General features: G+C 42.5%; 1 protein-coding gene across 1 annotated transcript; it reads left to right on the top strand.

The window, feature by feature from the left end:
• myo7ba (myosin VIIBa) lies at nt 1-26,853 on the top strand. The gene is made up of 47 exons (XM_006790420.3): nt 1-35; nt 133-234; nt 358-510; nt 967-1,151; nt 3,214-3,335; nt 3,406-3,548; nt 3,640-3,753; nt 4,033-4,186; nt 4,272-4,348; nt 4,426-4,545; nt 7,043-7,182; nt 7,274-7,484; nt 7,564-7,699; nt 7,783-7,955; nt 8,043-8,186; nt 8,297-8,455; nt 8,607-8,699; nt 9,182-9,276; nt 9,376-9,460; nt 9,549-9,767; nt 10,240-10,446; nt 10,530-10,739; nt 10,830-10,988; nt 11,929-12,228; nt 12,307-12,467; nt 12,549-12,675; nt 12,750-12,869; nt 14,693-14,866; nt 15,741-15,968; nt 16,065-16,232; nt 16,329-16,446; nt 16,849-16,975; nt 17,427-17,593; nt 17,681-17,862; nt 18,275-18,396; nt 18,491-18,645; nt 19,751-19,904; nt 20,374-20,529; nt 22,754-22,859; nt 22,957-23,070; nt 23,169-23,253; nt 23,347-23,447; nt 23,667-23,852; nt 25,445-25,561; nt 25,768-25,851; nt 25,956-26,075; nt 26,159-26,853. Exons 1-47 carry the CDS (start codon nt 18-20, stop codon nt 26,252-26,254), a joined length of 6,687 nt encoding a protein of 2,228 aa, XP_006790483.2. The 5' UTR covers nt 1-17; the 3' UTR covers nt 26,255-26,853.

Below are 26,853 nucleotides of genomic sequence, written 5' to 3'. Positions count from 1 at the left end.
TAATTCACATTTCAGCGATGATGCACCTGAGCAAGGTAGGAATGAGTTCTCTGTTTCTATAATTAAGATTCATGATCCTAAATCATTACAAGGCCTTTTTTATTCATTATAACTCCCAATTCACCCAAACAGGGAGATTTTGTATGGGTGGACACGGGCACCGGGGTGCCGATTGGGGCGGAGGTTAAGGTCACAGACACCGGGCAGATTCAGCTGCTCGATGACGAAGGAAAGGTACAAAAACCCGACCGATACTCTGCGCTCCTGCCAGATTCTTTACATTAGTGTGAAATCTGCCTTTAAAAGAGCTGTATTTGCCTTCTGTATAATTTGAGATCTTTAATAACAAACACACAGGAACACAAGCTCAAGAAGACAAATGAGAAAAGCATCCGGCCCATGCATCCGACCTCTGTGAAGGGCGTGGACGATATGATCAGGCTGGGTGACCTGAACGAGGCCGGACTGCTCAGGAACCTCCTGGTACGACACAAGGAAGGAATCATCTATGTAAGTTTATGTTTCCTGGATTCACTGCAGAGCCGCCTAGTTTTATGACATCCATAACCATCCATGGAAATGCTTACTCGATGCGAACAGCTTTCAGGCTCAGACTTTGCCCTGCAGTTTATCACTGTGTTGTTTGTCTCCATAGAGACCAATGAGCCTCTGTTTAAAGAGAGTAACCCAGTGTTTATGAGTCACAACGCCAAAACTCAACAGAGCGTGTGTTTAATTATGAATTGGACCTTTTTTGTGGTGTAAAAACACTGCTGTGAAAGGCTGGGGGCAAATTATACTGAGTGTAATATCCTCTATCTTATACTTCTCAGTTATTTTATCGAGCAATCATTAAGCATTTATCTCTGCTTTTTTTTACTGTGACTAATCTGTGAGAGTTATGTATCACATGCTGAGTTTCCACCATGATAACGACGTGTTTACTCGCTGCTCTTTGTTTTAAAGACATACACGGGCTCCATTCTGGTCGCAGTGAACCCTTACCAGCTGCTGCCCATCTACACTATTGAGCATGTGCACATGTACACAGACCGGCGGCTGGGTGAACTGCCGCCTCATGTCTTCTCCATCGCAGACAGCTGCTTTTTCAACATGCGCCGCAACCGAAAGAACCAGTGCTGTGTCATCAGGTTGGGTTTTTATATCAGTTTTACCACTCATACAGTCACAGATGCAGTTCAGACTCTTGGTTTTCCCCCCATTTTAAGCTGCATCTATATGAATTATAATGAATAAATGTAGAGACTAGGAAAAAATGATACAGCAGCAGCAATGGAAAAACGCATGAGAAGGTAAAGTGGATGACTTTAAATCAGAGTATTCCCTTTAATATGTTTATTCTTTATCAAAGCATTTGATTGGAATTTTATTATTAGATTGTGATCATACATAGATACATACACTTCACATAAAAAGATTGTTTAAACATATAAAACTGGTTTATACTATGTGTACATCTAGATTTAAATTATATTACGTTTTGATGGATGTTATTTAAGACCATTTGGCTTAAGTGAAATCATCCCAAATACAGCGTAGAAATTTCTTAATAGGAACAAGGAATATAAAATTATAGGGAAACAGGGAAAAAACAGAGACTACACTTTAAATGTCTCAGTAAGCCTGCAGTCTGAGAGCACCGTTCTCTGTTGGGGTGATATGGTACTTTGTGGTCTTTAAGATATGATGGGGTGTTTATATGTCAGGAGAAGGGTTTAAATTTAATTCTGTTCTTTAGTTTTTCCATCAATGCCCTCTGATATTCTTCTATGACAGTGTGGTAGAATACCTGTTTAAGTACCTTAAACCCCCCCCCCCCCCCCCCCCCCCCAAAAGAAAAGAAAAAAATTCCTCTAATTTCAGAAGATGACCAAATATATGGATATGGTCACCAGTAGGTCCACCACATTTTCTCTTTTGATCATTGAAACATCTCAGCATTTAAATTCATTGGAATTATGAAATGTTGCCCCCGCACATATTTCTGTGTTTATCTGTGTGTTGTTCACATTAATACCTCTAAGTATTTGATAAAGGCGCTAAAGGTGAAAAGGTTTGTGTCACATATTCAGATTATTTAAGACTGCAATCTTTATGGAGGTGGTGCATGCGTGAGCTAGCTGGGCTAAATTCTGACAATTTCTTTAGTGAGCATCTGTTTGAGATGGTATAAAATCCTTTAAAAATCATGTTAGTGCTGAAATTTTAAGTACTCCAAATATTATATACATTTATTACATCTTATTGCACATCATTCTTTTTTCTTTTTTTTACTATCAAGTCTGTTTTAAACGATAACAAATGATTGCTGGACTGCGTAAAATGATTAATTGGAGCTTTTGTTTATGGGAAAAAGAGAGAGCTATCTTTACAGGAGCGCCTAAGTGCCCAATAAGTAATAAATGTGAAGTATTAACAAGGTAACACCATTATCACCACTAAGGTTAAAGGTAAGGTAAAAATATTCACTAATATTTGGACATAACCTACAATTTGCGTTCTTTCAGGCAGTTACCTTGTTACAGTTAATAGAAACTACAACCTAGAAACAGTTAAAAATTTGTCCTCAGTCTCTCCAGACTTTACATTTGTCACCTAATTGAATATTAATTAGTGAACATACTGGGTGCCATTTGTTACCTTTATACTCAGCCGACTTTTCATGATCCTTGTCTAATTTATCTAACAAGAAAATATTTCCCGATGTTGGAAGCTTTAGGGATTTAAAAAAATGAAACACTATATGTAAAGAAAAAAGACACTGCTGCGTTAATACATCATATACATAAGACTAAAACAGCAAAAAAAGGGCCCAGTTTCTATTATTATAATGGAAATAACCAAAACCAGCATTCGGTTTTGGAGTTTCTCTAAAGTTTCAGTTCAGAAATCTTTGTTATTCAGTCTGGGTGACTAAATGAAAAAGATCCTTTAAGTACACTCTAACAGGAAAGACCAGGACTCATTAAGTGTCCTGGTCTTTCTGGAGATGAAATGCGCTTCCTTATTAGAATGCCTTGTTATTTTATTCCTGAGTTTGCTGCTTGAGTAATAGAGAAGATCTGAACTGATCCAAGCAGAACTGGTTTAACAATGTATTAAAGTTTAATTTTGAGCCAAATCCTTTTGAGATTTTTATGAAAATATTCAGGAAATCCATCACATCTACACCCCCCTCGTGTCTTTTATCAGCGGAGAGTCGGGAGCTGGGAAAACCGAGAGCACCAAGCTGATGCTGCAGTTTCTGGCTGCAGTGAGCGGTCAGCGCTCCTGGATTGAGCAGCAGGTCCTAGAAGCAAATCCCATCTTAGAGGGTACGCTGTCTTATCCAGCACCTTTTTGTCATTTGACTTGCCTTTTATTAACTGTAGCTTATCCTCTCAGCCTTCGGTAACGCCAAAACCATTCGAAATGACAACTCCAGTCGATTTGGGAAGTACATCGACATCAACTTCACCAAGGGTGGGGCTATTGAAGGTGCCCGCATTGAGCAGTACCTGCTGGAGAAGTCCAGGGTGTGCCGTCAGGTGGGAATATCAGTCTGCTGAACTTTTCGGAAACAGCATTGTGTCAAAGCCAAACTTTCCTGTAGTAAAGAACACATGCATCAATGTGCAGGCACCAGACGAAAGAAACTACCACGTCTTTTACTACATGCTGATGGGCATGTCGGCAGAAAAGAAGAAGATTCTTTCCCTTGGAAACGCCGCTGAGTACAAGTATCTGACCATGGTACTGTGATGTTTAGATTAAAGATTGGATTTATTTATGTTTTCTGAAAATAATAAATAAAATGGAGCAGGTGGAGAAAATCAACCAAATTAATTTTTAATTTCACCAAATAAAAATCTTTATAGGCATGGTTTCTGTAACCATAATATCAGTATATCAGTTTCATGGGATTTGTCATAGTTTCAATAGCAAAACTGAACAGAAACAATTACTGGTGCCCTGGATGTTTGATCTGATAACTCACTGCTTATTCAGTTTTAACTCATGTGACCACACCAGGGTAACTGCACCAGCTGTGAGGGCCGTGACGATGTGAAGGAGTACGCTCACTTCCAGTCAGCTCTGAAGATTCTCACATTCACAGAAAATGACTTATGGGAAATTTCCAAACTGCTCGCAGCCATTCTTCACTTGGGCAATGTGGACTTTGAGGGTAAAGCATTGATTAAAAATGAAGATTATTTTGAAACAGGTGCAATCATTCAAGTAACTGACATTCATTTCCTGTGGAATTCCAGCCACCATCGTAGATAATCTGGAAGCCTGCAACGTCCACACGTCGACCAATTTCAAAATGGCGAGCGAGCTCTTGGAGGCATGTGCAGTTTTCTCTGAAGATACAACAAGAGTTAAGAGATCATCTTGTCTGATTGTGCTACCTTGTTACCTCAGGTGGATCCCAAAGCACTGGGGAAAGGTCTGACTCAGCGCTCCTTCCAGACTGCCAGAGAACACGTGACCAAATCTCTGACCTCTGCTCAAGCCATGGACGGCAGGGACGCATTTGTCAAAGTAAACTAATGTGTGACGTTGCAGCTCATTTTAGCAGTCAGGAAGATAGGCCTAGATGGTTTAAAGTAGGTAATCAGATACTACTTTCCTGTGTAGATTGTAATTTTATCCATCCACCACTCCATTTTCTTCTGCTTATCTGGGCCAGCTCGCGGGGGCACCTTAAGCTGAGAATGCCAGACCTCACTCTCCCTATCCACTGAGAGATATAATCTCTCCAGCATGTCCGGGATCTGACCTAGGGCCTCCTCCCGATGGGTCATGCCTGAAACACCTCACCTAGGAGGTGCCTACGAGGCATCCTTGTGAGATGCCTGAACCACCTCAATCGGCTCATTTTGATGTGGAGGAGCAACCACTTTTTAATCTGTGATCTCATTCTTTCAGTCACTAACCAAAGCTTGTGACCATAGGTGAGGGTAGGGATGTAGATTGATCGGTAAATCGAGAGCTTCACTTTTACACTCAGCTCTTTCTTCACCAAGACAGACCAGTACAGTGGCAGCATCACTGCAGCTGCAGCACCAATCAGTCCAGCGATTTCCCACTCCTCTTTCCCATCACTCGTGAACAAGAGCTTAAGATACTTAAACTCCTCCAATTGGGACAGTAACTCGTCCCTGACCCAGAGTTGGTACTCTACCCTTTTCCAAGGTGAGGACCATGGCCTCAGACTCGGAGATTCTCATTCCCTCTGCTTCACACTTGGCTGTGAACTGCTCCAGCACGAGCTGGAGGCCACCACCTGAAAAGCCAACTGAATCAGTGACAAAGGACAGCCCTGGTGGAGTCCAACACCCACCGGGACTGAGTCCAACTTATTGCCGATGATGCGGACCAAGCTCTTGTAATGGTTGTATAAGGATCGAATGGCTTGTTGCAACTGGCCAGGCACCCCATACTCCTGAAGCGTCAGCTTTCCGCTTGGCCTGTCAGTACGTATCGCTGCCTCCAAAGTCCCACAGGCTAACAAAGCCTGATAGAACTCCTTCTTCTTTAGCCTGATGGTTCCCTTCACCTCCAGTGTCCAAAATCTGGTTCGGGGGTTACCACCACCACCACAAGCTCCAACCACCTTGTGGCCACAGCTCAGTGCCAGCAGCTTCAGCAATGAAGGTGCTGAATATACTCTATTCTGACTCAATGTCCCCAGTTTCCCTTGAAATGCTGTAGAAGCTCTGCCAGAGGTGGGAGTTGAAGATTTTGCAGACCAGGACCTCTGCCAGGCATTCCAAGCACACCCTCACTATACATTTAGTGCCAGGTCTGTCCAGCATTATCTCCCACCACCTGACCCAACTCACCACCAGGTAGTGATCAGTTGACAGCTCAGCCCCTCTCTTCACCCAACTGTTCAGAAAATATGGTCGCAGAGCTGATGATACAATTACAAAATCGATCATCGACCTGTGGCCTAAGGTGTCCTGGTGCCACATGCACTTATGGACGCCCTTATGTTTGAACATTGTGTTGTTATAATAAGAAATCCAGTAAAATAACACTGCTTCCATTCAGATCTGGCAGGCCGTTCCTCCCAGTTACGCTCATCCAGGTCTCACCATCATTGCCCACATAAGTGTTGAAGTTTCCTAGTAGGTCCACAGAGTCCCCAGGTAGAGCACTCTCAAGCACACCACCCAACAACTCCAAGAAGGCCAGGGACTCTGAACTGCCATTTGGCGAATAAGCCCAGACGATGAGCTAAAGGTGCAGGGAATAAACCATCTTGTCCACCAGGAAAACTCTAAAGTACAGGCAACAAGCCGAGGGGATACTAAAATACCCACCCCAGCCCACCACCTCTCACCACAGAAATTCCATTCTGAGACAGATTCCAGCCCCTGTCCAGGAGACTGACCATATCTAGTTGGTACCTCTCAACTTCACGCACTAGCTCAGGCTCCTTTCCCGCCAGAGAGGTGATGTTCCATGTCCCAGTCACTAGTCTCTGTAGCCAAAGATTGATCGGCCAGGGTCTCTGCCCTTGGCCACCACCCAGCACACATTGCACCAACCCCTACGGTGCCACCTGTGGGTGGTGGGCCTACAGTAGGGTGAGGCCATGTCCCTTTTCTGGGCTGTGCTTGGCTAGGCACCATGGGCGAAGGCCTGGCCACCAGGCGCTGACCCTGCAGTACCCTCCCCAGGCCTGGCTCCTGGGCGGAGACTCAGTAACCCTATGCTGGGGAGGTTGAACTGGTCTCTAGATTTTTCACTGACAGGGATCTTTTGAACCACTCTTTGTCTGGTCCCTCACAAAGGATAAATTTGCCATTGGGATCCCTGGGACACACAAACCCCTCCAACTCAATTAGATTTTGGAGTTTCTCTAAAGTGTAATTTTATGCAAACCACAACTATTTTAAGCTACAAAATGCAGAATTTGCCAGTTAAAAGAAGATTAAATTCAGACAGGTACACTTATTACAGATTAGCTATCAGTATACTGACCACGTTAAAAAAAGCTTTATTGCTGGTGTCTGTGTATTTGCTCCAGGGTATATACGGAAGACTTTTCATTTGGATTGTGGAGAAAATTAACAGTGCCATTTACAAGCCGCCTGATGAGGAGAACGAGGCCAAACAATCCATCGGCCTTCTGGACATCTTTGGCTTTGAGAACTTTAGTAAAAACAGGTTGGTGTCCTCCGTTCTCAGGCAAGGTCTGTGTGGGTACTCTTACTAAGCTCTTACTAAGCCTCTGTCTTTGTTTCTCCTTTTTCTGCAGCTTTGAGCAGCTGTGCATCAACTTCGCCAATGAGCAGCTGCAGCAGTTCTTCGTCAAGCACGTCTTCAAGCTTGAGCAGGATGAGTACGCCCGTGAAAACATTGTTTGGAAGCACATTGACTACCAAGATAACCAGCGAACCCTGGACGTACTGGCCAGCAAATCCATGAACTTGCTGTCGCTTATTGACGAGGAGAGCAATTTCCCCAAGGTCTTTGTCCTCGTCGTACTTTAAATTCTCTAACGGACCAAAGCAAGGAAGGGTTTTAAAAGTGTAATTTAATTTTCAGGCCACAGATGCCACCCTGCTCCAAAAGATGAACCAGTATCACGAGAAAGGTGGCATCTATCTTCCCCCAAAGAACAACTATGAAACACAGTTTGGAATCGAGCATTTTGCTGGAAAGGTCTTCTATGACTCACAAGGTACACTTAAGTCATTTAAAGCCAACCTGTTGCTCTTTTGGTAATTTTCCTCTGATGTTCTCAATGTTTTGTTTTTCTTTAAGGTTTTCTTGAAAAAAACCGTGACACCCTGAGCTCAGACCTCATTAAGATGTTGGAAAAGTCCACCAACAAACTCCTGAAACAGGTGTTTTGTAAAGACCTCAAATCCACCTCCGGTAGCATCAAGATTGCCAACTCCAAAATGACCATAACATCAGCCAAGGGAAACACCCGGGTTAGTGCAGCCTTTTATCACTCGACCATTCTCATCACCATCACTGTATAGAATTATTTACACATATTTGCACTTTATTTGTATTAGCAACAAGTACCAGATGGCAAGAAGCGTGTGCCAACACTGAGCGGTCAGTTCCGCCAGTCCCTGGATTCCCTGATGAAAACGTTGACTGCATGCCAGCCATATTTCATCCGCTGCATCAAACCCAATGACTTCAAGAAGCCCATGGTGAGGGGACAGTCTTGGTCCTCTCAAACAGAATAAAACATGCTTGAAAACTGAAAAAAAGAAGAAGAAATTGCTTCAAATAAATCTCATTTAGTACCTCTTTGTCTCAGCTGTTTGACAGAGAGCTGTGCATGCGGCAGCTCCGTTACTCCGGTATGATGGAGACCATCAGGATCCGGAAAGCTGGGTATCCTGTACGCTACACATTTGATGAGTTTCTAACTCGATATCGTGTCCTCCTGAGGACTTCCATCTGTGATCCAAAAACCGTGAGTTGTTTTTGACAAAATCTGTTTTTTTGATCAGCAAAATTCTTTCTATGACCAACTCATATGTAAGCATAAATCCAAATGAAAGTCGTCCATATAATGTTATTAACGTTGTTGTCTTTTTTTTAAAAAAAAACTGCTGGTTTAACAGGAAAGCGAAGAGAAATGCTGTGAAAGTATTTGTGAAAACCTGCTTACCGGAGAAGGTGACTGGAAGACTGGAAAGACAAAGATATTCCTAAAGGTGTGTCCTCACATTTCTGTGTTTGGAAGCTTATAAGAACAATCTTAGCTGAATGTATATGGTTTGAAATACTGAAATATATGTGCACTAAGCAGTCATAGACTTCCAAAAACCTAACATTCCCTTCAAGGTTCTTCAAGGTTGTCTCATAGTGCACCTCTGCGTCACTCCTGTTGGTCTGTATTTATCCCTGCATACACAGTTGCCTACACATTTTTCTTAAACGTCCGGCAATCTGAAAACATGCACTGCTGATAGGAAGCGGCCTTTACAGAGAAGGGCCTGTTCTTATCAACTGTGCCGCAGAAATTCAATACAGATGAGGAGAACCAGAATCTACTGGAGCACTCTGCTTTGCCAACATAGAAATACATAAGTACATAAAAGAATCTCACTACTGTCTGAACGTCAGCAGTCAAGAACCAGCAAAGGAAATGAAAAGGAAAGGAAATAAAATGGTAATTTCTGCGGTTTTCTTTCAGGACCATCATGACACAATGCTTGAAGTAGAGCGAATAAAACAACTAAACGTGAAAGCCCTTTTGATCCAGAAAGTCCTGAGAGGCTACAAATACAGGTAGGAGGATTAAATCTGCATTACGCTTTATTTATTTATTTATTTAGTATTCTTACATGTGAATTACTGCTTCAAATTTGGAATTCTTTCCATCTAAAGGAAAGAATTCCTGAGGAAAAGGTCAGCCGCGATCGTGATTCAGAAATACTGGCGAGGACACAAAGGCAGGAAGCTGTACAAAGTGGTAAGTCGCTTTTTCAAAAATCAGCATTGACTCGAGTGAAAATGGAGGCGTCGCTTGCTTTAAACCTTCGCTCATCTTCCGATTCCAGGTGCAGCTGGGCTTTGCAAGGCTGCAGGCACAGGTTCGCTCTCGCCAGCTCCACTTCCAATATAAAAAGAGAAGGCAGGCGACCCTCGTGGTACAGACCCATGTTCGAGGACACCTGGCCAGGAAGGAATGGAAGCGCAAGAGGAAGGCTGTAATCCTGCTGCAGGCACACACCAGGGGCATACTGGCGAGAAAAGCTCTCGAAAAGATGAAGAGAGACGTAAGTACCACCACTGATGTTTGATCCTAATCCACTAGTTTTATCTTATTTCCACTGTACTGCTATCTATCAGTTATTTTAGTTTTTATTTCACATTTATTTTATAATGTTAGAGCATCATTTCAAGTATTTATACCTTGCTTTAGTTTACTCCATCCATAAAAGCATTTATCTTTATGGCTTTGTGAAGTTTGGTAATTTGTCTGTTGTTGTCACCAGCAAGGAGTGGCCACATACCCTGCTTTATCATCTGTTTACTCAATGTGAGGGCAGAATTTTACACAATGCACATCAAGCTGTAGTAGGGAACAATTTAAACTGATGACTCAGACCAAAACTTTAGTTGATCTGTGACCTCAGTGTTTACGGATGAGCAGTTGATCCATTTCCTGATAGGCTTCTATGTAGTCTGACTTATTTTTGCAACAAGGTTAGTTGCCCCCTGCTTAGAGCAATGTTTTTGCTCTTTCAGATGTACCTCTCTGCTAAAGAGAAAGAAGAGGAACAGCGGCTCATTCTGGAGAAACAGAGGCGCTTGGAGGAGGTGTTGAGACAGAAGAGAGAGATGGAGGCCAAGCGGCAGTCAGACCAGGAGATGGTGGATGACATGTTTGACTTCCTTACTTTAATGCCCAACACTGTAGGAGGGCAGGAGGGGCAGGCACCCATGGGATATGAGGTTTGGAACCAGATGTTTTGGCAGGTGTTGAATGATTTTTAGATATAAGTCGATGAGTCACACGTGCTTGTATGTGTTTGCAGAATTTTGGTGGGAAACGGGTAATTGAAGAGATAGACATTGACGAAATCCAGATGGAGGAGGATCTTCCCAACGAAGACTATGATGACCTGGATGAGTACTCCTTCGCCAAGTTTGCCTCCATGTACTTCCAGGGTGCAGCCACCCACACCCATATCCGACAGAGGCTTCATCAGCCCCTGCTCTACCATGAGGATGAAGATGATGTTCTGGTGCTTCTCTTAGTTCACCACACATCATAATTCCACGTGTTTGTCTGTTTTTAATAAAGTTTAATCATGTCTCTTATGTGCTTTCACCAGGCTTCGCTCACAGTGTGGTGGATCATCCTGAGGTTTATGGGAGACCTCCCTGAGCCAAAGAAACAGGCTAGGGTACCCTCCTCACAGGATCGCTTTATGCCACAGGAGCTGATGTCCAGAAAGGACAGACGTCTCAGCAACATGGTGGGCCTGGATCAGGTAGGAATCAAAACCTTAAAAAACTGAATGTCTTTAAGTTTGCTCCATCTTAATCCTGGCAAAACGGAGGTTCTCGTTTTCAGTCTGGGGTCAGTCATTCCCAGCAGCATCAAATTATCTGCTAAGAGTCTTGCTGTTATTTTGACTGAGAACTGAATTCAGAGTCTTACATCTAAAAGCTCATTCAGTCTTTTCTCTTTTATTAAAAAAACAAAGAAGTAAAACCTTCGTTGACACATGTTGTACAAAATGACTAGACACCAGTTAAATTTTCTCCCATCTCAATTCTTGTAACTTTCTCTTCACATAAACTTTCACATAAAAACTACTACTGATACCTTATAACTGCAGCCGGCCTCTCTGATCACCTGATCAGGGTGTCCTAATTGTTCCAGTCAGCTGATTAAAAATCAGAGCTGATCATGCTTTTGAGGTTATAGTTTCTAAACTTTGCAATAACCTTCCTCGGCCTAATCTGTGGTTTGTTTCAAAGACTGCTGTAGACTCATTTTTGTAGACAATCTTTTTCTTAATCTTTCGCCTGTTATTTGTGGCTTTTTGTTCTTCTATTACACGTGGATATTGGCGTGCATGCAGGAATAAATGAAAGGCCATGAGTTTCACTGTGTGTCTGACTCAAAGCACTTTTTGGCTAAATGTGACATTATAACACTTGATTCGCTTGAAATTCTTTTTAACCACACTCACACTCTCATGAATCTTTCGTCATCAAAGAGTAGACACAACTGCGAGGTAGAATGCGTTACAAGTAAGACCATCGAACCAACTGGACTAAGACACTGTTGCACAAGACGCAGTCCAAAATGGCACTAGAGGATGATCTTGCAGGAGAGACTTGACAAATTTAATCAGTGTTCATTTTGATAATCATGGGCCAGTTTCCAGAGATGTTTGAACATTTACTTTTTCATTTATTTAGAGAGTGCTGAGGAATAGAAAAGAAACACAAGCTTCTACAGTCCCTGAGCCACCAGGACAAAACAAAAGGGGCTCCATCTTTATAGACATCCTGACGAGAACCAGGAAGGCTTCTGCTGTTCCCAACCAGACCCCTCAAAACCAGAAGGTGTACACTGTACCGGATGCAAACACTCGAGGACGAAAGGGCTCCACATTCACTGACCTACTGTCCAAAAACAGAAAAGTATCAAATGTTCAAGAAAACGGAATCCCCAAATCTGGTTTAAACTTCAGAAAAACCTCAATCATCATGGAGGAGGTGAAGCAGAAGCCAGAATATTTTGTTGCTGTTCACTTTTTAACCAAGCTAATGGACATTTACATTTTTCTCCAACAGTCAGATGATCAGACGGAAGTTTCCAAGCCTGCCACTCTGCAGACTGTGAAGGAGGATCCCGAAGTGTTGACTGGAGAGTCGGACACACTGGACAGACCCCTGACTTCTCTGGAAAAGCTCCACTACATCGTCGGATACGCCATCGTCAGGCCTGACCTCAGGTTACAGAAGTTTGAAATCGCATAGCTCCGCTGTTGATATCTCTTTCTGAGCTTCTGCTAATACACAGTTTTCTGCCACAGAGATGAGATTTACTGTCAGATCTGCAAACAGCTTCATGACAACAACAATCGTACGGGCTTCTTCCGTGGCTGGGTCCTGCTGTCGCTTTGTTTGGGCGTTTTTCCTCCCAGTGAGCGATTTATAAAGGTGAGTACAGCAGCCGTAACAGCTGTGCGCATTTCCATGCTGTGATGTTTTACCTTTTACTCTTGTCTTCGCAGTACCTCCAAAGTTTCATCCGCTTGGCTCCAAGCGGCTACTCGTCCTACTGCGCTGACAGGCTGCGGCGCACCGTGATGAACGGCACGCGAGAGGAGCCTCCCTCCTATCTGGAGCTGCAGGTGCTGAGATTTATACAGCTTCATATGAAAAATGCAGCATTTTCAAAATTCCTTCAATCTATGCTCAGTAACTCTAAATGACAACAATACTTTATGCATTAAATCTACACCTTAGCCTGATGGGTGCCTTCCCAGAAAAATAATGCACAGCACCTCTCCAAAAGTTGATTCTGTTCATCTGGACGTAGCGTTTTGTGGGAGAAATGTTGCGTCACTCATCCGAGTGACTTCTTCAGTCTCAGTTGACTGCAGGTTTCCACAATCTTATAAACAGTACATTTGCATAATGACTGAAACCAGCCCACTGAAGGAACAATGGGCTGGGAGGTCAGTTCCTTAATCTTAAATATGCAAATTCTCATGACCACTGATCAACAACCACTGATCAATCGCCATGAGTACCATTCACAGAGAGTTGGGGAATGGCTGCAATCACAGCATTGTAAGATGGCGAAAGATGTACCCTTAGGGCCCCTCCTCGATTCAGAGATGGTCCACCCCAAGGATCGGGTCTCCTGACACAAACAGAGTAACATAGTGTACGCTGTTAAGTGCCAGGAGGATTGCCAGGATTTATACATCGGGGAAACCAAACAACCTCTGGCGAAGCGGATGGTGCAACACAGAAGAGCTACATCGTCAGGCCAGGACTCTGCAGTCTATTTACACCTACAGGCCAGTGGACACTCTTTCAATGATGAGGATGTTCACATTCTGGACAGGGAGGAACGCTGGTTTGAGCGTGGAGTCAAGGAGGCCATTTACGTGAAAAGGGAAAGACCATCTCTGAATCGAGGAGGGGCCTAAGGGTACACCTGTCACCATCTTACAATGCTGTGATTGCAGCCATTCTCCAACTCTCTGTGAATGGTACTCATGGCCATTGATCAGTGGTCTTTGATCAGTGGGTTTTGGTCAGTGGTTGTTGATCAATGGTTATGAGAATTTGCATAATTAAGATTAAGGAACTGACCTCCCAGCCCATTGTTCTTTCAGTGGGCTGGTTTCAGGCATTATGCAAATGTACTGTTTATAAGATTGGGGAAACCTGCAGTCAGCTGAGACTGAAGAAGTCACTTGGATGAGTGACGAAATGTTTCTCCCATAAAACGCTACGTCCAGATGAACAGAGTTAACTTTTGGAGATTTACTTACCTGAATGATTGAGAATGCATCAAAATGCACAGCACCATGTCTGGAGAAAACCGATCACAACACATCAGCACCACCACGTCACACTAGCTGCCAGCACGGTGGAGGATGGCTGATGGTTTGGGCTCATTTTGCAGTCACTCAGTTGATTGTGAACTCCTCTTTAGGCCAAAGTACTCTAAAGTCAAATGTGAGGCCATCTGTCTAACAGCTAAAGGGCTAAAATTACTCCACAACCACGTGAAAGACTGATAAACACACAGAAAACATCACGTTAGAGGGCTGCACTTTTTCAGAGAACTGCATATGACTGCAGACTTCTGTGTCTCTGTCATTATCATTATAAAAGAAAAGAAATTCTGTGCTGAAATTTGATGAGATGGTGAAATGCTACATTAGCAGCTGACACTAGCTATACAAACATCCTGTAACATGCTCACATCTTTTTAAAAGAATTTCAAAAAATGCTGCCAGGGGTTTGGTCCCAGTTGGAATTATGCGGCATCTGAAATCTCATTGAAAAATTAAAGCGCACGTTTCTAGATATATTCCTTTAGAGTTGAAAAAATGTTTTTGTGTAAGTTGAGTAAGCTACTACCTTAAGTTGCAGAAAATATGCACAAACTGTGATTTCCACTTAACTAACATGTTTATTTCCTGCACCGTGACAGGCCACCAAGACAAAAAAGCCCATAGTTGTGACTGTGATGCTTATGGACAACCGCTCCATTAACCTCCCCGTCGACTCAGCATCTACGTCTAAAGAGATCTGCCAGCTTATCTCCAACAAAATCAACCTCAAAGACAGCTTCGGCTTTTCCATCTACGTCGCCTTGTATGCAAAGGTACGTGTTTACAGACGGATCCGAATTCTTTCATCTGAAATGGGAAGCTGATATGCGGAAAGCATCCTGTGGCAATCAGAGCGTCCAGAATAGACATCTATCAGCCGCTCATCTCAATTTGTTATAAACAGCTCATAAATATACACCCTATGAGCTGTGAAGATGCAGGGCCCAAAAGTGTTAGTGAGTGAGGATTTTTTTCACTTTGCAGTGCAAAAACGCTCATTACCAGAAATAACTTGTTGACAGAGCCGAACGCTCAGACCTAAGCCTTTGATTTCCGTGGCAGAAAGGAACGAGAAGATGCAAAAGAAAAACAGAAAAAATGTAAATAAAGCCAGTTAAAATTTGTTGTTTTGGGTTTTTTTTACATGAAAGGAATATCTGAAACCTTCTTTGTTTTCCACTCAGTCAAACTCGAGTTACGGTGTGACTTAAACAGCTTTTTATTGATTTATATTATTCCTGTTTGTAAATGCTCTGAATTGGGGAACAGTCTTATCTACCTTCCTTTCATAAACAATGCTCCAGAGCATGCTCTGGTAAAGGAGGTAATAAAAGAAGCATCTTTCTTTAGATTTGGAGAATTCAACCAAGCTCTGATTATTTCCGTATTGTGCAAACACAAGTGCGAGCAGGAAGTCACAAAAATACAAGCACGTGCAAAAAAAAAAGAGGCTCTAAGGGAAAGAAGCACAGAGGTGACCCAGAATACACAGTAAAAACAAAAAATCATGATGGGATGCTTGCAGTGTAGTTATTTTCAAATGATGGTCATACTGGTTACATGCCTCCCTGATAATTGTACGAGTTGAATATGAATACAAGTATGTCAATAAATGGATAGATATTAATCACGTAAGCTGTGTTGAAGGTGTGGGCTCTGGGCAGCGGCCGGGAGCACGTGATGGACGCCATCTCCCGGTGTGAGCAGGACACAAAGAGGAGGGGAGGCCAGGAGCAGCACGCCCCCTGGCGTCTCATCTTCCGTAAAGAGATCTTCACCCCCTGGCATAACTGCAGTGACGACAAGCTCAGCACAGACCTCATCTACAAGCAGATCATCCATGGCTTGAAGTCTGGAGAGTACCAGTGTCAAAAGGTGCGCTCTTATTGCTTGTATTGTAACCAAGGATTCAACTAAGCATTCCTGCCGTACACCTCTAACATGAGTTTTTCCCACATTTCACTTCCCCAGGAGGACGACTATGTTGACCTCGCTGCAAAACATTTGTACATCCAACACGGATCGGACAGCCGCCCAGAAAACGTGAAGGATGTTGTGCAGGACTGCATCAGTAACTCTCTGCTGGAGACCAAGACAGAGAGTAACTGGGTGCAGATGGTCAGCACTGCCCATGCTCAGGTCAGTCACGTCCTGGATCACATGCTGTAACATATAGAGAGTTAAAAAAATGTTGTGGGTAGAATCACTTCTTTTGTCTCTGTAATCCGGTCACAGGGCTCGTATGTGAGTTCCAAACAAAAGACAAATTCGCTGAAGGCGGAGATAGTCGATTACACTCGACAGAAGTGGCCCATCTTCTTCTCCAGGTTCTTTGAGGTTGCCAAACTTTCAGGTAGGCGTCTTTGTTCCTTGTACATAAAAGTGTAAATCTTTAAGTTAAAATCAAACTGTAAAAAAGAACTGTTGCTTGAGGCTGGGGGGGGGGGGGGGGGGGGGGGGGGGTTGTTATCCTCTAAATCTTGTTTATTTTGGGGTTTTTTATGCTCTGTTTGAGGCTCAACACTAACAAGTGTTCAGATTGTCAGCAGCAAATTGTCAAATTTGTGAGCTTTTCTGCTTTAAAATGGCACCAAACTGACTCATTGTTGCAGTTCTCTTATTGTCGTTAAACTCGGCCACTGCTGCTGCTTTTCACTGATATATTTCATACTTTCTGCATTATTTTAATATCTTAAACAGCTTAGATTAAACTCTCAGGAACAGGAAATGATCAGTTTCTCCATGATGTTTCCAGGCCCTCCACTGCCAAAGAGCAAGTTTATCGTGGCCATAAACTGGACTGGAATCACATTCCTGGATGAGCGAGAGAAGAGGCTGGCAGAACTCTCCTTCCCAGAAGTAATGGCTGTCAACACCGTGAGGTAAACCTGTTTAGGCTTTGTTCAGGAGAATCCAAGAGGGAAACAAGATTACCTGAAGGTATACTCTTGTTAACACGGATGCGCTAACTGTGAAATTCTGGCTCCCAAAAACTATGAACAAGATAAAAGATAAACAAGACTTGTTTTTGTTCTTCTGTCCTTCTTTCTTCAAAGGTAAAGGACAAATCTTTAATAAAAACATTTGACCTATTTTAAAGTCTTTTTAGCTTTAAATCACAGTCTTGAATATTTATTATAAGGCAAGAAATTTTTCGCGAATGATATTGATTAAAAACAATCTCACATGTTTTTTTTGCAACTGTAATCGTGAAGGAAATATTGGATATTTTCAGAAAATAGTTCCATAAATGATTTGTTTTTTTAATAACTTGTTGAATTTGCTAAAAGAGGAATGCTTTAATCATGTTTTTGGCTCGGTGGTGGTTCTCAGGAATGTTAAGAAATCTGGCCAGGCCGTGTCTCTGGTGACGCTGAAAGGAGACTTCACCCTGAGCGGCCCCTCAGCGGCGGACATGGCCGAGCTGATTACCATGTTTGTCAGTGGGCTGACGGAGCGTTCGCAGTACGCCGTGGCCCTGAAAGAAGTCGAGAAGCAAGGTCAGTGCCCCACTTCCTCTTCCTTTGACGTCATTTCTCCTGATTATTAACTGACTGACTTCTCAGTTGTTTTTCAATCCTCTCCAGAAGACGCCACGTTCCTCAGCTTCAAGAAAGGAGAGCTCATCATGCTCATTAAAGACAACGATTTCTCTCAGGACCACGGCTGGGTTAAGGGCCAAAACGATCGCACGAAACAAACAGGGGCCGTCCCCATCGATGCCATCACAATCCTGCCAACACTCAGCAAACCCACCAACGAGGTCATGGTACGGAGCAGCCAATCAAATCAGAATAAACTTGAATCAACGTACAATTGACCAAATTTTGGAAAAGAAAAAAAAAGCCTGAGAAATTAGTGATATGAAACATTTTTATGATATCACAACATACATGAAGAACTGAGCACAGAGACTTGACTCAGTGGGGGATGATGATGATGATGTACTGTAAGAGGCGACAAACTGCTGGAGCACAACACACAGTCGACTGTTTACACGCACGAAAAATCCACCTCTGATTCTCAGAGTCGCTGTGATATATATATATATATAACTTTTCATTGTTTTCACTTTCATTACTGTCTTGTTGTCAGTTCAGCACCTGCCTCCATTTTTTTCAGTTATAGACCTTTTCGCTAGCTTGAAGGCTAAATGCAGTGGGTGTTTCCTTTTTTTTCAGAACCTCATCAACCTCTCACCAAACCAGAGGAAGGACATCATACAGGCCACCATGAAAGAAACAGGCACAGTGGGGAGAATTGCTCCTTACTCACTGAAAGATTTCTCTGTCGAGTATTTCAGGTATCTGTAAATTTCGTCCATTCTTCTGCTGGCTTTTTTCACCAGCAGATCAGTGAAACAGTACTGACAGCACCACTCCTTGTCCTCTTTCCAGGCAGCCCATTAAGGATGTGAACCGTCAGGTGATCTCTAGGAATGCTGCTCCTGAAAGGTTGTGGGTCCACTCCAGAGAGCCAATGAGACAGCCACTACTCAAGAAGCTTGGAGGCCACCCAGAGTTCACCCACAAAGCCTGTCTAGCTTTCACTGATATCCTTTGGATACTAGAAGATGCAATAATTCAATTTTTTTTTTACATGGTAAACCATTAACAAAGAAGCTGGGCAAAGCCTCTGGGTCTAAAAAGTGGAAAACAAAGCTGCATTCTTTGCAATGGCCAGCAGGGGGCAACAAGTCTAATTGTGCAGAGCTCTATGAGCGCATGACCTTACTTCATACGTGACTTATGACCCCAGCAAACACTTTCCTTATGTGTTTATGGTCTCTATCACTAGATTTAAGTCTTATTTTATAGAACATGATTCTAATTTAAGTTAGTGTAAAGTGCGTTGTGTTTTAGGGCATGTCAAGTTATTAACAGCATAAGGTTTCTCAGTCACGGGCGAGGCCTAGCACACAGCGATCAGCATCAGCACACCAGTCAATCAAAGTGGGCACACCCCTAACTCTAGTATCCAGGTGGAGTTATAAAGATTTGTTATGAAGAGTGAAACTATCCACAGAGTCTAAAGCAGCGGCAGGCTGTAACATGTTCATTTCTGCTGTAAAGTGGACATTTTAACACAGCGGTCTGTGGGGACTGCGACTCGCCAGCCTCACGAAACGGCAGTTTTTTTGGCACTTCCTCTTTGGCTTCATTTTTCCGTTTCACAGGTTGCCGCTTGATGACGACGATGCTACTAAAAGGCAGACACACTAGGTGGTGCTAACCTAATAGAACAATTGCAATCATCTTCTGCTGTTCAGCTGCCGTTTTCACAGTGGCATCTGGCCCTGCATTCAGTCACATAAAGCCTGCAGTGAACCTTAGTGGACAGATATTAGCTAAACACCTCAACATGAAACAAAATGAAGTCATAAAATTTACCTGCTTCTTTCTCTGGACATATTCATATTTCTTCTAACTCTTTTTGTTTATGTTAAGCCCAGAACCTAGTAAGCAAGGAAAGTTGGGAACCAGAGTTGTAATAAGTAGTACACAGAAGAAGAACTGAAACCACGAGACAGCTGCAAGGTCTTGAAATATAAGAGGGGGGAAAACAGATACTGACTAATGGGATGTTACAGATAGGTATTTCTGTAACCTCAGCTGTTCAAAATCCACCATTGTTAGCCATCCTTGACTGCTGTGTACCAATCCTGAAGTACATGGGTGATTACCCCACCAAGCAGCAGCAGAATCCCCTCGAACTCACTGACCAAATCTTCGGCCCCGCCACTAAACACGATGCTCTGAGGGATGAGATTTACTGCCAGATCATGAAGCAGATGACCAACAATAACAACCGGTAAATGTGGTATTTCCTGTGTGCAGAAACTCACCTGACAGATAATCACACATTCACAGTTGCAAGAATAAACTGAGAGTAGTTTCTGTCCACAGCCTGCCTGTCTGCTCTGCACGCTCCGGTTATTAAGTTTTCTCTCAGTCTTCTTGGTCTGTTAGTCATGGATCATTGCAAAACAGTGAAAAGTGGAAAATTTAAACAGTATATAAGCCTATAATGTTAAAAAGTACATGTACACATTTCCACACAACTTTCCATGATGTTGCATAAGATGCTCATGGCAGGACAAACTGTTCAAAATATCACAAGAGCACATATAAATAAATATAATATACATGTGCCTTCTCAGACACTTAAAGGGTAAAATATTGGAGGTTTTGAAGGTAACCCTTCTTTGTTTCAGTGCAGGAGTGACCGGGATACAAATTGACTCTATTTTCTTTATTATTTCTTTCTATTCTTCACCCAGGTTCAGCATGGAGCATGGCTGGCAGCTGATGTGGCTAAGCTGCGGCCTGTTTCCTCCCAGTCAGCCTCTTCTGAAGCATGCTCAGCGATTTCTGGAGTCGCGACGCAGAGAGCCACTTGCCTCTGACTGTTTGCAGCGCATGCAGAGCTCTCTGAGGTTTGTACCGCACGCTGGCCTGTATTATGTATCACACATAAACACAGAGAAGCTTTTGAGTGTGCGACAGGAAGAATGCGTCGATAGAGTCTGCTTCTCATTTAAAGTTGGGTTAAAGAGTAAAAAAGGACTGAAAGTTGCATCACCCTCCCTCAGGTGTGAAAAGGAAATGTCAAATAATTTAACTTCTTTTTATAGATTCACTGGCTTCATAGTTGTGCAGAACCTGCTTGCGGTGATGAACATAGTCCTTTTTGTACAAATGTGTTGCATCATCTTCACAGTGAAAGGACCACATTCAGAATTTGCATGACCTCAGTTATAAATATATCTGATTTGCATCCAGGCTTTCCTCCATAATCCTAACAGGCTTGCAGAGACTCATTTGTTATTAAAGCTTTTATTAGTAATCAGAAAATACAGAAAGAAAACATTTATCATTCAAACACAAGCATACTGGTCACAACAAAGGGGGGAATAATTCCACTTTTTCTTAGGACAAAAGAAGAAAGTGAAGTTAAAAGACAACCATGATGATTTACATAATTTCCTGTCTTATGTCTCATTTTGCTGTGGTGGACATTCATGTTAAACTTTTTCACATAATGTGGTATGTACAAGGAAGCAAGGGGACTGCTAAATGCTCAGTTTCACACAGTTTTTTTCTACGATGTTACTGAAATCTCAGGCATTTGGAAGACCTGCCCACGTGCTTTGCAAGTCTTATTTACAAAGGGCAGTGAATCGGAAGAACTGCGGCGTAAAGGAAATGAAAGTCATGTAAAGCTACTCTAGTAGAATCCAAAAAGGAAAATTTTGAGTTGTAAATTTGAATAATCATGCCCGTACTGGGCTCCCTTTAGTCACCTATTGCAACAAAGCAGAGATACTAGATCAGAAATGTGGAGAAATGCAAAGTGTTGCAGCCAGTACTTTATTTACATCATTTGAATGTTAGACGTAGGTCTGTTAAGTGTGGTGAATGTGACTTCGAGGCTGATGAATATCAACAAGCTCGATGAAGTGTTTGTCTCTTTGTTCTGTGACCTTCCCAACAAGCATGTGTCAAACTTTATTAGGTGAGGTGTGGTCTAAGTGAACGTCTATACGTATAAATGGTTAGGTCAGAAAAAGCATTAAAAGGAGGAGCTGCACTGAAGGTGAGTTACAAAAAGGATTGCAAAAGGAGAAGTAACTGTAGACAGGCTAAAGCAGTTTAAATAGCATGTCCTGAATGCATTAGCTGAACAGCTAATGTGAGGTGGTAAAGAGATCATCTGACTGGAATTATGGGGTACACTTGAGTCTGTAGCCTCCTTAAAATATATGCTCATATCTCTAAATTACTCATATTCTTATATACTCACTCATATTCCAAGAAGTCCAAGACCACATGGTTTTTGGTACTGGAGTAACTCATACATTACATTTTTGGCTCATTAATTATATACACAGATTATCTCCTCATCGTGGCACCTGTTACTGTGTGGGACATATCACGGAGGAAGTAAACATTTTGTCCTCAAAGTAGATGTAGAAGCAGGAAAAATGGGCAGGCATGAGGATCAGAACATTTTGGGGGTGTTCCCAGTCTGCAGTGGTCAGTATCTGTAAAAGTGTCCAAGTCCAAGGAAGGAGCAGTGGTGAACCAGCGACAAGGTCATGGCTGGCCAAGGCTCACTGATGCATGAACTGAAGGCTGGCTCATCTATCCATTCATCCATCCACTTCCACTTGGCCTATCCCAGCTTGTAGCCAATGTAGCTCAAATTGCCAAAAATGTAAGAATACACAGTACATCACAGTTTGTTGCATATGGGGCTGCCACAGACCAGTCAGGGTAGCCATGGTGACTCCTCTCCACCGCCAAAAGCACCAAAAATGGGCACATGACCATCTGAACTTAACCACAGAGCAATGGGCAATAGAGACCATACCTCAGAGCTTACAGGACTTGAAGGATCTATTGCTAACATCTTGGTGCAGATACCACAGCAGGCCTTCAGGGGTTTAGTGGAGTCCAGGCCTCAATGCATCAGGGCTGTTTTGGCAGCAAAATACGGACCAACAGACTATTAGGCAGGTGGTACATTTAGCATTTAACCTAAATTGAGGTGGTACTAAGAAGAAAAGTCAGTGGCTTTAGAAACACTGAACCTTTGGACTTATCTGTTAGGAAAAAGAACAAAAAGGCAGGTACCTAATAATTGTTGTTCTGCTCTAGGATGGAGCCCAGGAAGCTCCCACCTCACCATGTGGAATTAGATGCCATCCAACAAAACAGCACCCAGATCCGCCACAAAATCCACTTCCCTAATGACACAGATGAGGTAAAAACACCAACTCTTTTAATGAAACCAGAAAAGGCCATTGCTGGGTGGAGATTGCATTTTGGTGTTATCTGAGATTAATCTCATCCTTCTCCAGATATTTGAAGTGGCCACCAACACCAGGATCAAGGATCTCCTTCTGAACATTTCCAGGAAGCTCGAACTGTCTTCAGCAGATGGCTTCAGCATTTTTGTCAAAACAAATGACAAGGTTCATTCAGTATTTTTATACATTTATACAATAGACGGTCTGGCATCTTTGATGAACTAAAACCAGCCTGTTGTTGTGTTTTTTCTTTTCTGTTTCAGTTTCTCAGTTTGAATGAGACGGACTACTTCTTTGACAGTCTGAGGCAAATCACTGACTGGTCCAAGAGTGTGAAAAGGATTGATGGTAATAAATCATCTTCTGATTAGAATGATGGCGGGACTTTAAATGGTCTGCTGTATACCTGTACAAACCTCTGTGCTCGTGTGTGTTCCGCAGGTGGGCTGGTCAACTATACTGTGTTCTTCATGAGGAAGTTGTGGTTCAACGTGATCCCTGGCAGAGACACAAAAGCAGATCTTATCTTCCATTTCCCTCAGGTACATTTGAATGATGTCTCATTTTCCAATTTTCCAGCTGATATGAAGCGAGATGTTTCCATTAACACAATTCCTCCTCACACAAAGATGGAGTTGGCGATTAAAATCTAGTAACAGTTGCCTGCAACTGAAAAACATTTTGAATACTCGGTTAAAAAGTGAAACTTTGGCCAAGACCTGTTAAAAAATAAGTTAACGAAATGTCTTTCTAATTTCCAGGAGTTACCCAAATACCTAAGAGGCTATCATGTGTGCACCAAAGAGGAAATGCTCAAAATTGCAGCTCTGCTCTTCTGCATAAAGGTCAACAGTGATAAGAACCAGTTAGTCATGATTCCCAAGTTGCTGAAGGAGCTGGTGCCCACTGACCAGCTGAAGGCCATGTCTGAAAATGAGTGGAAGAAGGTAGGACGGCTTGCTTCTATCTCACCCCATCACAGGGCATCCTTCTCTGTCTTACTAACCCTCTGCATTTCCTCTTTTACTACATCCACAATAAATCTCTGTTGTCTTCCTTTTTAACTCCTGCCAGCCAGCGTCATCTTAAACGTTCTGTTCAGTTCAATGAAATTTTATTTTTACAGCACCAAATCGCAACAAAAGTAGCCTCAAGGCGCTTTATATTGTAAGGTAGGCCCTACAATAATACATACAGAGAAAAACGCAATAATCATATGACCCCCTGTGAGCAAGTACTCTGGTGACAGTGGGAAGGAAAAACTCCCTTTTAACTGGAAGAAACCTCCAGCAGAACCAGGCTCAGGGAGGGGCGGCCATCTGCCATGGCTGGTTGCGGTGAGAGAAGGAAAACAGGACAAAAGACATGTTATCTTTGTCCAGTATATCCACTATCCCTTTTTTGCATATGTCCATTTTTTTTTACAAAGCTGAGTTCAGTGTCACTGAACACACCCAGGTATTATTAATGCCACACCTGCTGAATCAACTAGTCACTTAAATAGATACTGTGCGACAAACTGAAGCAGGCTAAAAGATCTTTGACAATAAAAGTTGTAAGTTCTATGTACAGTTGCTTGCACAATAAAATTTGGAAGCAAGACACACAGGGGAAAAAAAGCAACATAATATCTCAAACATAAGACATAAGATCTCAAAAAGCAGCACAACGTGGATCCATAAATTCTGTCACAATCCAACGAAACAGCTGAGAAACAAAGTCGCTGACATCTATCAGTCTGGAAAGGGTTACAAAGCTGAGGCTTTGGGGCTCCAGTCAACCACGATGACAGCCGTTATCCGCACATGGAGAAAACCTGAAACAGGAATGACCAGCCTACCAAAAGTACTCCAAGAGTGCATTAACAACTCATCCAACAGGCCACAAAAGACCCCAGAGCAACATCCAAAGAACTGCAGGCCTCATTTGCCTCGGTTAATGTCAGAGTTCATGACTACACCATATGAAAGAGACTGAGTTCCAAGACCAAAACCACTGCTGAGCAAAAGGAACACAAAGGCTCGTCTGAGTTTTGCCAGAAAACATCTTGATGATCCCTGAGAGTTTTGGGAAAATACTCTGTGGTGTAGCGTGGTAGTGTGACGGTCTGGGGCTGGGACCTGGAAGACTTGCCGTGATAAACAGATCCATGAATTCTGCCGTCTACCGAAAAATCCTGAAGAAGAATGTCCAGCCATCTGTTCGTGACTCAAACTGAATGTGTCTTAAGAAAAAACAAAGGTGGTCCATGCTTGCAAACCCTCCAATGTGGCTGAATTACAACAATTCTGCAAAGATGAGTGAACCAAAAGACTCACTGCCAGTTATCGCAAACTCTTCGTTGCAGTTCTTGTTGCTAAGGGTGGCTCGACCACTTATTAGGTTTAGGGTTCGCTTTTACAAACAGGGTCATGTAGGTTTGGATTTTTCCCCTCTTAATCATCAGTGTTAATGCTAGAAAATCATTAACCTCATTAGAGGCAGTGGTCACTTGAAGGTGTTGTTTCACTCTGTGATACATCTGTACTTTCATTTTCAGAACATTACCGCCTCATTTAACAAACAAACTGGAATGACAGCTGATGAAGCTAAGGTGGCGTTCCTGAAGGCGGTTCACCGTTGGCCGACGTTTGGCTGTGCTTTCTTTGATGTGAAGGTGAGGCCTCCAGCGAGTGCAGCTCACACGATGGTTATCTTGGTATCAGCTATCAGATTGGCTGCGTGGGCAGCGTGTTTATGTGATCGCTATTGATATCTGTCACTATTTGTCGAGCCCCTGGTCTTTAGCACTCTTTCTGCAAATAGTGCAATATGACTCTAGCTTGACAGTTTCCTCATTTGCTTCTCTTTCTTTCTTTTCAGCAAACATCAGAGCAAAAATTTCCAGATATTGTGCGAATTGCCATCAGCAAGCAAGGACTCACAATCATTCATCCAAAAACCAAGGTTAAAGAAAGTCTAAAACTCTATGGAGCAATAAAAATTTCAGTGCCCTTCTCTCATATCAATATTTTATTCATGCTTTTATTCATGTTTTTTTTTCTTTGAAGGAAACTCTGGCAACTCATCCATTCAACCGCATTGCTAACTGGTCCAGTGGAAGCACTTACTTTCACATGACTATTGGTAATTTAGTCAACGGCAGCAAGTTCCTGTGTGAAACGTCACTGGTAAGACGTGAAACACTCTGTAAGTTTTGGTTTATATTTTGTCTACATTTCCTTTTCTTTACATCACTCTCTTCTGTTAAAAGGGCTACAAGATGGACGATCTTATAAGCTCCTACGTCAACATGTACCTCAGCGACAGGAAGACTGTGCAAACCAGGAACCGCCGCTTTGACATCTAAACTCTGTGGCATGACAGCTCGCTGAAAGCATGCTGTGTGTCTGTAGCTGCAGACTGAAACTTGTACTCACAGTAGTTCTCTGTTTTTGGATTAGCAATCAACTTTTTTGTGCTTTCCTTAAAAAAAACACATTGAATTATTACATGAAACAAAGTAGTTGCAGATTTCTCAGTTTTTATTTAAAGTCATGTATGCTTTGGTATGTGTATGAGTAACAAAATCAGAAGTTATTGGTCTCTTTGGTGTTTTTAATAATGGACACAAAACCAAAACTGTCTCAAGTTAAATAATTCTAGCGTGTTATTATGAATAAATAAATCCAATTTGAATGAATCCGAGTCAAAGTTAAAGACCTAGGTCTAATAAGATTTGTTCTTCAACTTCGTGTAAATGTCAGTTTCATTACATTTGTGGATTTTTTTTTTAGCTCAAAATATTTGACCTGTTTCTGCTCACCAAAATGTCGCAGATGTCATTTATGTGCACAGGACGCATCGTTTTGCACGTGTACTCAATTTTTTAGATTTAAAAAAAAGTTGAATTCCGGACAATTATTAGACATTAATTTACCTGATGTAAAAACATTAAAGATTTTCTCG

This window comes from Neolamprologus brichardi, chromosome 23 (genome assembly GCF_056152115.1).
Source record: "Neolamprologus brichardi isolate AB-2024 chromosome 23, ASM5615211v1, whole genome shotgun sequence".
Classification (NCBI taxonomy): Eukaryota; Metazoa; Chordata; class Actinopteri; order Cichliformes; family Cichlidae; genus Neolamprologus; species Neolamprologus brichardi.
Note: the sequence above shows the minus strand (reverse complement) of the source record. Positions and strands in the feature narration are given on the sequence as shown.